The sequence below is a fragment of the Nannospalax galili genome, unplaced genomic scaffold, assembly GCF_000622305.1.
Source record: "Nannospalax galili isolate Female #2095 unplaced genomic scaffold, S.galili_v1.0 scaffold259, whole genome shotgun sequence".
NCBI lineage: Eukaryota > Metazoa > Chordata > Mammalia > Rodentia > Spalacidae > Nannospalax > Nannospalax galili.
The window spans coordinates 386781-398389 of record NW_008344750.1 but is presented as its reverse complement, the minus strand read 5'-3'; the positions used below and the strand labels follow the sequence as shown (position 1 = coordinate 398389).

Genomic DNA, 11609 nt, shown 5'->3' with positions numbered 1-11609 from the left:
CATTGAATTCCTTGATTATTTTTTTGGCTTTTTTTTTTTTTTTTTTTTTTGGTCTTTTTGAGACAGGGTCTCCCTCTAACCCAGCTGTCCTGGAACTCACTATGTAGACCAGGCTGGCCTTGAACTCACAGAGATCCTACTGCCTCTGCCCTCTGAGTGCTGGAGTTAAAGGCGTGTGTCACCACGCCTGGCTATGGTTCTTTTAAATTCTGTGTCTTGGGTTATTTCTAGGGGGTTCTCCTTGTAGAACTCTTCTACAGGACTAGTGGGATTTGGTGGGAACATATTATTTTGGCTTTCCATATTATTATTTTTCCATTGTGATTTTGGCATGTTGGTTTCTTTTGTTATTTGTGATTTTGTTATGAAACTCAAGCCTTGCTTTATTGAGCTGAAGTCTGCTTCTGTTTGTATTATTGGTGTGCCTTGGTTGTTTTCTTATTGGGTATATAAAGATGGTTGGTCTAGTCTTCAGGTTTTCTCTTTTTTTAAAAAAATATTTTATTTATTATTTTTATTTTATGTGTATGAGTGTTATGCCTGCATGTAGGTAAGTGCACTCATGTCATTCAATGCCCATGGAGGACAGAAAGGCTGTCAGATTCCCTAGAACTGGAGTTATGGACAGTTGTTAGCTGCCATGTGGGTGCTGGGATTTGAACCCACATCTTCTGCAAGAACAGTTAGTGTTCTTAACCATTGAGCCATCTCTCCAGCCTCCAGGTTCTCTCTTTTAATTTTGTATTAGAGGGACTAGATGGCTTCAGTTCAGCTACTCAGGAGCTGCTGCAGAAGCCCAAGTCAGATGCCAGTCAGGTACTCTCAGGCTTCCTCCTAAGGTCTGGGCTCTTATTAGTGAGCAGTCACAGCACAATTTGGAAAGCTCGCTAAGGGGAGGCTTGATTTAGGCACTCTCAGGAAAGGTCAGTCTGCAAAGGTCTGGGTCCCTACCAAAGGGCAGGGAAGCCTAGTCCTGGAGCAGTGGGAGACTCCACACATGGTCCCAATGTTAGGGAATGGGCATGGTGAGATTTGGGGAAGTGTACCACCGAGTGGATGCTGGATCCCGGCACCCTTGGGCAGTCTGCTAAAGTCTGGGCCCATTCTCTATTTTTAAGTGAAAAAAAAATCTGAAACATTTCAAACAAATAAAAGCACAAAGAATAATAACATGACAACACTTTTATACCCACCATCCAGAATTTATATATCTAAACAATTTATTTAAATGAAATAAAACATAACTTACCAGCACCCACTCTGGATCCTAGTTCTCAGAAAGCAATGCTGTCTTGATATGTAGTCTTCAAGTCTATAATTTTATACTTTCACTATATATGTATATATCTCATATTAATAAAGAATACACAGTGTTTTAAAATTCTAACAATGGTATTTATTTTAGACAGAGAAAATACTCATACTCCTATATCTTATATGTAAACAATCATATTTTGGTCTTCGCCATATTGTGTGTAGTCTTTATAGAGGTGTGATCAGGACATGCACACCAGCCAGGGTTTAGGTCAGTAGAATAATAACAGCCACTTGCACTTGCCTTTTGTGTACGTAGCCCTTGGTTCAGTCAGCTCAGTTGGCAGCATCACACACACACACAGATACAGACACACATGCAAACACACCCAAACACTCAGACACACACCCAGACACATACCCAGACACACACCCAGACATACACACAGGCACACATATACACACAGACATACACACATAGACATACACCCAAAATATGCACACAGTTTTGTCTTTCCCCTTCTTTAACCATCAAATTATAAATTTTTTTTCCAGTTTCTATCTCCATAATTATCCCTTTTAGAGGATGGAAAACATTATTGTGGATTCCTATTTTTTAGCAAAGTGTTTAAAAGTCACTGGTGGACAAGAAGCACCCAACAGTCACCTTCAGGCACAGTGATTATTTTTTTAAATGTATAATGTTTTGCTTTTCCAAGGTATAACTTTCTGTACTGCTTGTTTTTAAAATTTTATTTATTATTTTTATTTTATGTCTATGAGTGTATTGCCTGCATGTAGGTAAGTGCACCCATGTCATGCAGTGCCCATGGAGGTCAGAAGAGACTGTCGGATCCCCTGGGACTGGAGTTATGGACAGTTGTTAGCTGCCATGTGGGTCCTGGGATTCGAACCTGGGTCTTCTGCAAGAACAGCCAGTGTTCTTAACTGCTGAGCCATCTCTCCAGCCCCTGTACTGCTTGTTTTTAAACTACATACATACATTATTTTATTAAAATTATTTTATTAATTATTTGGCCAAAAATGTAATGTATTTTCTGTAGAAAATATTCAAGAAAAGTGATCTTTTGCCTTTTGATACATTTTTAAGGATCAAAATGATACATGTATGTGAAAGCCTTTGGTAAACTGTAAAAATCCCTAGAAATGAAGGGAAAAACCCCTAGGGCAGGAAAGGAGGGAGAGCTGAAAACTAACTTTGGGAATCCTCAGGCTAATGTGGATTCACTCAACTGTGGCTATCCATATTAACTTAGCTATAGTAACCCTAGTGGCAGTTACTGGGTTTTGGGGTCCTGAGGCAGAATTCATCTCTAAATATAGGAGTAATTTTTGGAGGAAGAATTTGTCCTACTTTTAAAAATCTAGCAGGGAGATTTCTTCATCTGTACTAGATGCAAATAGCATATCATAAGAATAAGATTTTTTATTATTTTTATTTTATGTGTATGAGTGTATATGAGTGTACTGCCTGTATGTGTAAGTGCACCTACCTGTGTTGTGCAATACCCACGGAGGTCAGAAGAGGGCATCGGATCCCCTGGAACTGGAGTTACAGATGGTTGTTAGCTGCCATGTGGGTGCTGAGAATTGAACCTCTGCAAGAGCAGCCAGTGTTGTTAATTGTTGAGCCATTGTTCCAGGCCCCCAAGAACAATTTTTATCAGCTCAACACTTCTAAGAAGTCTCTGTGTGTGTGTGTGTGTGTGTGTGTGTGTGTGTGTATGTGACAAGGGTCTCACCTATGTAGTTCAAGATGACCTCAAGCTTACAGCCATCCTTCTGCCTCAGCCTGTCAGGTGCTGGAATTACAAGTGTGTGTCACCACATCTGGCTCCATAAAGCTTTATAGACTTTATAGTGTTATCTTGAGGTTTCATACTTACTTATTTGTGACTAGTGGTGGGAAGGCAAATATTAATGAGAGTGTCATAGACTATCATGGTATGTTGTCATAAAACACTAAAAGATTTTTACTCTGGAAAACAAAGCAACCAAGGGCATTTTTTGTTGTTGTCACTTTTTTGTTCTGGAGTTTGAACTCAGGGCCTTGTGATTGGCAGGCATGGACTTTACCACTGAGCTATATCCATAGTCCGAGGCTACTTTTAAGGTAGTAGCAGCTTTAGAATTCTTTTCTAGTCCATTTATGTTTATTAGCTACATCACCAACTCAAAAGTATGTGCATTTAACAGCATTCTGTTGTTATCAATGCATGGATATATTGTAGGGGAGGGATACACAATATCAAGTGTCCTGGTGTGCAAAGTGTGGAAGAGATGGCCAACTGACACAGTATGACTAGTGTATAACGGGGGAGGTTGGGGGAGGCTCTTTCCTGCTATTTGGCTGCCTCAGAGGCCTGGTGGTTGAGCGCTTTCCTTGCCTGCAGGCCTTTACCACTTCTGGTTATAGACTCAGGACTTTTGCCTTAAAGATGAAGAAACTGAGAAGTGGAGAGATCAGGTGTTTTGCCCAAGGCTTCTCAGGGTGATAGTGGCAGGATCTGAAAATCAGGTCCTCTAACCAGCAGCCCAGCTCTCTCCCTCTCCCTCTCCCTCTCCCTCTCTCTCTCTCCATCTCCTCACTCTACCTATCCCTCCTTACCAGGCATGACGATGAAATTGGGTCTCCCTGGGTGAGAGAATCTTGCAGGGAGATCTGAAAGGATTGGGGCTATGATGTGGGGTCTTCATAAGGAGAGTGGGGTCAATTCACTCTTGGGGCAGTGGTCAAGCCATATGGTATTCGGTCAAACAGTAGAGGCAGGGTATTAGAGTTTCAATTGGGAGGGGATGTTCGTCCATCTTGTGTTGCTACTATAACAGAATTCCCAAGATTGGGAAATTTGTAAAGAACAGAGATTTACACAGTTTTAGAAACCTGAAGGGCATAGTGCTGACATTTAGTGAGGGGACTTTCTTGCTGTGTCATCACATGGTGAGAGGCAGCTTGCAAGCTAGGGTCTCTTTCTGTTTTATATAGCCAATAATCTCATTATGGGGGGGGGTCCTGTCTTCATGATATTATCCAATTCTAATCACCTCCCAAAGGCCTCACTCCCAAATAGAATCAATTTATGGATTTGGGAATTGTGTTCCACTCATGAGCCTTTAGGGGACACACTGAAAACATAGTAAAGGGAGGAAGGGGGATCTGAACCATGCAGGGGTCTGAGTGGCTGCAGGGGGTAAGTAAGAGGTGATAAAACTAGAGAGGGGATGCAGGAGAGCCGAGTCCAACCCTGTTGGCCCTTTCCCCAGGAGTCTGCCTGCGTTTTTTTTTTTTTTTTTTTTTTTCTTTTCAGAAAGATTTTGTGCAATATAAAAGCTCTTGCATTGCATGCAGAAGTCCAGTTTCTTCTGCACCTGACGCTGTGGAAAGCGTCACTGGGATCTTTCTTGTTAGTATTTTTCTTCCTGCTAGGGCAGTGTTTTGAAGACATAGTTATTTTAGGTGACCTCTGCGCTCTCTGCTGGTTTATGTTAGCAACTACACCATCTGGCCACGTAGGTTTATTAGGAGAGAGCAGGAGAAAGGGAGGTATGGAAGAACTAGTGAATTCAGGAGTGAAGAGGGAACAATTCCCTGAAAATTATATGAGCCAATCTAGATAGAACAAATCATCTTGGTGATGTTCTGGTTATATGGGAGTCAGGATGAATTCCTTTTGGGCCAGGGAGGTAGAATTATAATCTTGCTGATTTCCTTCCATTCCTGGTTGGGGGTTGGGCTTCCCATTCATAGAGTCTGAGGCACTCAGACTTGCTTTTATTAATAGATGTTATAAACCTGTGCACACTGAAGTCTGAAAACCATGATAATGGCTAAGAGCAACAGTTGAGGGGTGGGATGGGAGGAACTTCAAGGTGTTAATGGATGTTGCTCATAGCTAAATGTTTGTGAAGCTCATGTACCATGGTCCTTTTCTAATACATGCATGGCATATATTAAAGGTGGAGGGAAGTTGCGTGGCACAGAAGCCATCTTAAATTTGTTTAGTTCAGCATTTTCACAGATTTTTTTTTTCTACCACAGAATTCTTTTCCTTATGGAATACCAACAATCATCACTAATAAAGCTTGCTTGGAAACTCAGGAACCTGTGACCAGGTGACCCCTCTCCCTTCTAACTCGCCTCTCTTCTCTTCTTCCAGGCAGACATCTTCTCTGGGGCTATATTCATCAATCTTGCCTTGGGCCTGGATATCTATTTGGCCATTGTTCTTCTATTAGCAATCACTGCTCTTTATACAATCACAGGTGAGTCCATTCAAGTGATGCAGCTCAGGGCTAGGCATTTGTGAAGCTTAAAAGGAAACAGGAGACATGGTTTCTTCTCCTGAGAGAGAGGTATACCCAGGGAACAGTTTGAGAATTCGTATTTGCAAGGTCTCCACTGGAAGTCCTGTGAAGGGTCTAGGAACACTCCAATGTTGGCTGGAACAGTCAGGACAAGTTGTTACAGGCGTTCAGGCAGAGCTTGGCCCTGGAGGTTTTGGAGACCATGTAGCAATATTGGGACAATCAGATGAATGCCAGGTGTGGAGAATGGCAGCAGGACTGGGCATGGCATGGGTTAAAAGCAAGCTGAGCCAGCAGATACCCTTGGCTGGAAGAGGGTAGCTACTGGAAAGCAGTGGGGGTGAGTATAGGCCATAAGGCTTGGTAGTATTAGCAGGTACAGGATCCTTGAAGCCAGACAGAGGCCTTAGATTTGATGGGACTACATTGGGAGCTATTGGGAGAAAAATATACAAAGAGGTTTTGGAGGAAGATTTGAGGAATGACAGAGGAACTTTTGTGTAAACAATAATGGATTCTTCTGTGAACTTATTACTGTGCTTGGTTTTGGAGGGGTGGGATTCACAGTTCTGGAGGGGTAGGATCAACAGTTGACCTAGCTGCTCTATGGGAGCCCATATATTTGAGGATAAGAAGTTACGTAGAAGGGTTGAGTATGCAATTTACTGGTAGTGCACTCGCCTGACACAAAAAGTATCCTTAGGTTCCATCTCCAGCATCACAAAGTAAAAAGAAAGTACTTGGATGGAACTAGACAAAAGAACCTGAACAAAGAAGTGGCCCTCTGAAACATAATGGCTTGGTGATGTCCCCAGGTGTCTCAATTGCCGGCTCTCCCCTCTTCTGTCTTTATTTGGATGATGCTTCTGTTTACCACAAAGACTCTTTTGAGTCCTCTGTGAGCTTATAAAGCTTCCAGAAGGTCTTTTCCACTCAAGTATAAACAAATGTTCTCTATTCACCAGGCCTTGCATGCATTTTCATAAGTGGAGGTTGGGAACATGCAGACTATCACATAGGGTTAGGGAAGGAAGGGAGGAAAGGCAAGTGGATGATGGTGGTAGGGGCTGGGGGAGTCAGTGCTTCTCAGAGGTACATAGGAGGTAGACAGAGGGCAGTAGATGGGAAAAGGAAGCAGGTAGGACAGTCATCCTCTCCATGTGATCACATATGTTGTCTTCTTGCTTGCTTAGGGGGCCTGGCAGCTGTGATTTACACGGATACCTTGCAGACAGCGATCATGCTGGTGGGGTCTTTTATCCTGACTGGGTTTGGTAAGTAGGGCTAGGGCAGGCTGAGGAGGTGGGGGCAGAGGTATAGGGTTCCAGGAAGAGAAAAGCAAGTCTGGACTCTGCCAGCATGCTCTGCCCAACTAAGGTTAATGGTCCAGCCCAGACTGTCCACCATTATGGGTGTGTATGGGAAATTTCTTTACTCCTGGAGGACTCATGTTGGGGCCAGGGAACAACTGGACTCTGTGCTCTTTTCTCTCTATAGCTTGTGTCAGTGGTCCCCAGTCTGGGCTTATGATAATCTGGTATTCCATTCACAGAGAAACTGGGCAAAGCCAAATAAGGCTAACTATCCATCAAGTAAAATGTATTCACATGTTGTATTTCCAGTCTGAGATTGTGTCTTGACTGCATTGCACTGTTAAAGTCCAATGTTTATGCATTGTTGATGGTAGGTGATTTTTATTTCAATGCCCTTATTTGATAAATTTAAAAATTTGACAGTCAGTGTTAACATCTTGTCCTGGTTTGTTTCTTCATTGCTGCGACAGAAATACTCTGTCCAATACCTACTTGGGGAGGAAAGGGTTTATTTGGCTTATATCTCCCAGGTCACAGTTCATCAGGGAGCCCAAGGTAGGAACTCAGGGCAGGAACATGGAAGCAGGAGCTGGAGCACAGGCCACGGAGGAACACTGCTTACTGGCTTGCTCCCCTGGCCCCTGCTCAGCTTATTTTCTTATGCAACACAGGCCCACCTGCTCAGGGGTGACACCACCCGCAGTGGGCTGGGCCCTCCCACATCACTCAACAATCAAGAAGATGCCCCCAGACATGGGCACAGGCCAATTCAATGGAGGCAATTCCCCACTGAGGCTCCCTCAACCCAGGTGTGTCAAGTTGACACTAAAGCTATCCAGTACATATCTCTTACAATTTCTTGAAATTATATTTGTGCATAAAATCATAAAGACAGCATTAGAAAGCCTAGCTTGTTATGAGAAGGTATAAAATGCCCTTTGTTTTTAGGTGTGCAAAACCGTCTTTGTGTCCTTTAAAGATTCTTATTCATGCCTTAGAGTTTAATTTTCTAAGGATTTTCATTTGATTCCTCGCTGTAGGCTTGGGGGTGGGTGGGTCATTAAGGCAGAGGCTAGAAAGATTTGAGTACACACAGCTGAGAGGTGGTAGGGTTTCAGAGTCCTTACCCACTCCTGGGACATCCCACTACACCCTTGAGACCAGGTGGTAGGCCTGTGTCCAGGCCCCAAAAGGTTATTGTGTGTCTCTTAAGTCTGTGTTCTGAGTTTTAAGGATCATGGCTGACAACAGGGGTTTAAAGAAAAAAGGAGTCTGCATGTGGTCTAAAACCAAGGTCTTCCTTTAAATAAAATACCTTCCTTTTGTACAAGTTATTGCTTTGAAGTATCTCTCAAGAGGGCTGGGCAGACTCAATAATCCCATTCTATGAATGAGAAACTTGAGGCTCAGAGAGAATTAATTTGCCCAATGTCACACATCAAGGGCTGTAATTGATACTGGTGCTCTCTCAGTGCCTGAGGTATTCATAAAAGAAACTACTTTATAAAGAACTAAAAATTACAATGTCCTTTTTTGTACCAATGCTTTTCAGCTTTCCATGAAGTAGGAGGGTATGATGCCTTCGTGGAAAAGTATATGAATGCCATTCCAACTTTGATTTCGGATGGAAACACGTCTGTCAAGTCAGAATGCTACACTCCCAGGCCTGATTCTTTCCATATCTTCCGAGATCCTATTAATGGAGACATCCCATGGCCTGGGCTCCTATTTGGGATGACCATCCTTTCCATGTGGTACTGGTGTACAGATCAGGTACCCAAGCTGGATAGGCAGGTGGACAGGGTGCACGGGTGCACGACAGGGTTCTCATCTGTCTTTGACTTGTTGGGGTTGAAGAGGGCTCCCATGGTCTGTGTGGGATGATGAGGACCCAGGCTAAAGACCCCAATACAGGGAGGCTGGGATGTCAGGAGAGTGTTGTGGAATCACTGGGCTGTGCCCCTCCTCACCAGGCTCTTCCTGGCAGGTAATCGTTCAGCGCTGCCTCTCAGCCAAGAACATGTCTCATGTGAAGGCCGGCTGCATCTTGTGTGGGTACATGAAGCTGTTGCCCATGTTCCTCATGGTGATGACGGGGATGATCAGCCGCATTCTGTACACAGGTAATTCCTTTGGCGGGACTCACAGGGCTCTCATTTTGCTGGCTCGAAGGCCTTCGGAAGGCCCTCAGCCCCGCGCTCCTGTTCTGCTGTCCTTTTGTGCCGTGATTACTAGGCACCATCATTTTCAGTGCTCATGAGCAAACTGAGGATACAGAACTTTCGGGGTTGTCTTTTCTGACTTAAATCAATTTATTATTTACTTACGTTTAAAAAATTTTTTGTTTGACCGGCAGGTTAAGTTGCTTGTTACTGAGCTCGATACCCTGAATTCAATCCCAAGAGCCCACGTGGTGGAAGGAGAGAACTCATTCCCTGATTTCTTACATTGAAAATTGCTTTCTTATTTTTTCCTAATCTTCTATAGTCATAACGTGACTCCAGGTTCCCGCTTCCAGTTAACATATTTGATCAATTGTAGTTCTTCCTGCACCCCAAGCCCCGAGGCTTGTAGTGGTGTCCGTAGTGTCTTTTATCATTTTAATGCCTGAAGACTCCAACCAGTCTCTGCTTGCCTTGTTCGGAACCCTGTTCTGGGGAATCATGTCTTTGAAGGTGCCCTAAGCCTTGCGATTGCTATCTAGAGTGATAGATTCTGCTGTGGTCTTTTTGTGGCCTCAGCATTGTTGTGTGTGTGTTCTTGTTATTAATAACAATCATTTTTGGTTAGATGTCATGATCAAAACTGTTTTGGGAATGTGAAATAATGGCAGAAAAAAGTCAGACTAGTGTGAAGGCACCTTGCTGTGTTGTCCTGGGTGGCTAGCCAGCTGGTGTTCTCACTCTGTACTGGACAGTCTGCCATAAGAAAAAGACAGAGGGCCCTCTGCATTTGTGACTTACACATCTGTGGGTCCAGCCAACTGCAGATTGAAAAAATTAATAAATTTGAATATATACCAAAATATGTAGACTTTTTTACTTATTGCTATTTCCAAATGGTATAGTATAACAAGTACTTCTGTAGCATTTATAGACTATTAGGTATTACAAGTAATCTGGAGATGATTTAAAGTATATAGGAACATAGGTATATATTATATACAAATACTGTGCTATTTTATTTAAAGGATTGAGCACCTGCAGAGTTTGGTATGCACTGGGGTATCTAGGAACCAATCACACATGGACCCTGAGAGACAATTGTTTAGCTAACTTACTGACTCATGGGTATTACATGTATTTATTTATGCATTGGTGCTATAGGGGACAGTACTGGATGAGATATATTTATGCTAAATACTTAATAAATGTTTGCTGATTTGAACTCTATATACGTTTCTAGAATTTTCTCCAACACTCTAAATCTTGTTCCACTCCCATTCTATTTTTTTTTTTTTTCAGACAGTTTCTCCCATAGCCCCAGCTGGCCTGGAACTCACTATAGAGACCAGGATGGCCTCCATCTCACAGAGATCTGCCTGTTCTGCCTCCCAAGTGCTGGGATTAAAGGCGTGAGCCTCAAAATAAAAATAACAAATAAAATTTAAAAAAAAAGAAAAAAAGGGGCTGGAGAGATGGCTCAGCAGTTAAGAACACTGGCTGTTCTTGCAGAAGATCTGGGTTCGAATCCTAGCACCCACATGGCAGCTAACAACTGTCCGTAACTCCAGTTCCAGGGGATCTGACAGCTTCTTCTGACCTCTGTGGACATTGCACGACAGGGGTGCACTTACCTACATGCATGAGTGTGTATATACTCATATACACAAAAATTTTTTAAAAAAGGTGTGGGCTACCATGCCTGGCTTCTAGTTCTTTGTATCTGTGCTCTAGGTTTCTCACATTTTGGGAATTACTTCAGTTTTCTAGGCCTTTGTAGGTCTAAGAACTGTTTAAAATCTCAAAATTAGGAGCCACAGATTATCATGATTTTTCAGGAGGGGGGGGCATTGCCAAGCTGTTAGGATAGAGAACTGCTCCACTGTTTCCGCCTAGATCATTTCTTTATTTCCTTTCTTCCTCCGCCTAGGAACTATTTTCTCTCCCTGGTGAAAGCTTGGGGATGTATCAGGGCCAGCAGGGCAGGAGCACGACAGGGAACGGCTTAGCTGGGAGCTGCGTTCCTTTTAGGGTTTTGGGCAGGAATGTGTTGTTCATTGGAACCATTTCCCCAGTGAATGCTTGCTGATGGGACTCTTACTCTCTCTTCAGAGAAAATCGGCTGTGTCCTTCCCTCAGAGTGTAATAAATACTGCGGAACCCCAGTTGGCTGTACGAACATCGCCTATCCAACTTTGGTTGTGGAGCTCATGCCTAATGGTGAGTCTTTCATGGGAGCCAAATGGTTTAGGCTCCACTGAGACATTCTGTGGGTGCATTATGTGGCATTGCGACTTGTGAGCCAGGGGTGTGGTCAGTAGGAAAAGCCTCATTTCTGTGTTTTTAATTTATGTCTTCATGACAAATGGTTTGTTTGGGCTCCAGGAGGCCTGCAACTTGTCCATCAGTCAGGCTAAGAAAGGAAATGATACAAAAGTTTGTTAGGGAAAAGCATGCCCTTTCCATGCTTGACTAGAAGGTTTTTTTTTTGTTTTTGTTGTTGTTTGGGTTTTTTTTTTTTTTTTTTTTTTTTTTTTTTTTTTTTTAAAGGGGT

The 11609-nt window shown here is 43.0% G+C and overlaps 1 protein-coding gene across 3 annotated transcripts in view; it reads left to right on the top strand.

The window, feature by feature from the left end:
* The window catches only part of Slc5a1 (solute carrier family 5 member 1), an 81957-nt gene that overhangs the window by 56617 nt on the left and 13731 nt on the right, over positions 1-11609 (top strand). For all 3 annotated transcript variants that reach the window (XM_008840989.1, XM_008840990.2, XM_029567324.1), the window contains 5 exons: positions 5433-5538; positions 6774-6854; positions 8446-8666; positions 8881-9016; positions 11168-11275. In XM_008840989.1, coding sequence (XP_008839211.1) covers positions 5433-5538; positions 6774-6854; positions 8446-8666; positions 8881-9016; positions 11168-11275 — 652 coding nt within the window. The remainder of the gene's footprint in view (positions 1-5432; positions 5539-6773; positions 6855-8445; positions 8667-8880; positions 9017-11167; positions 11276-11609) is intronic.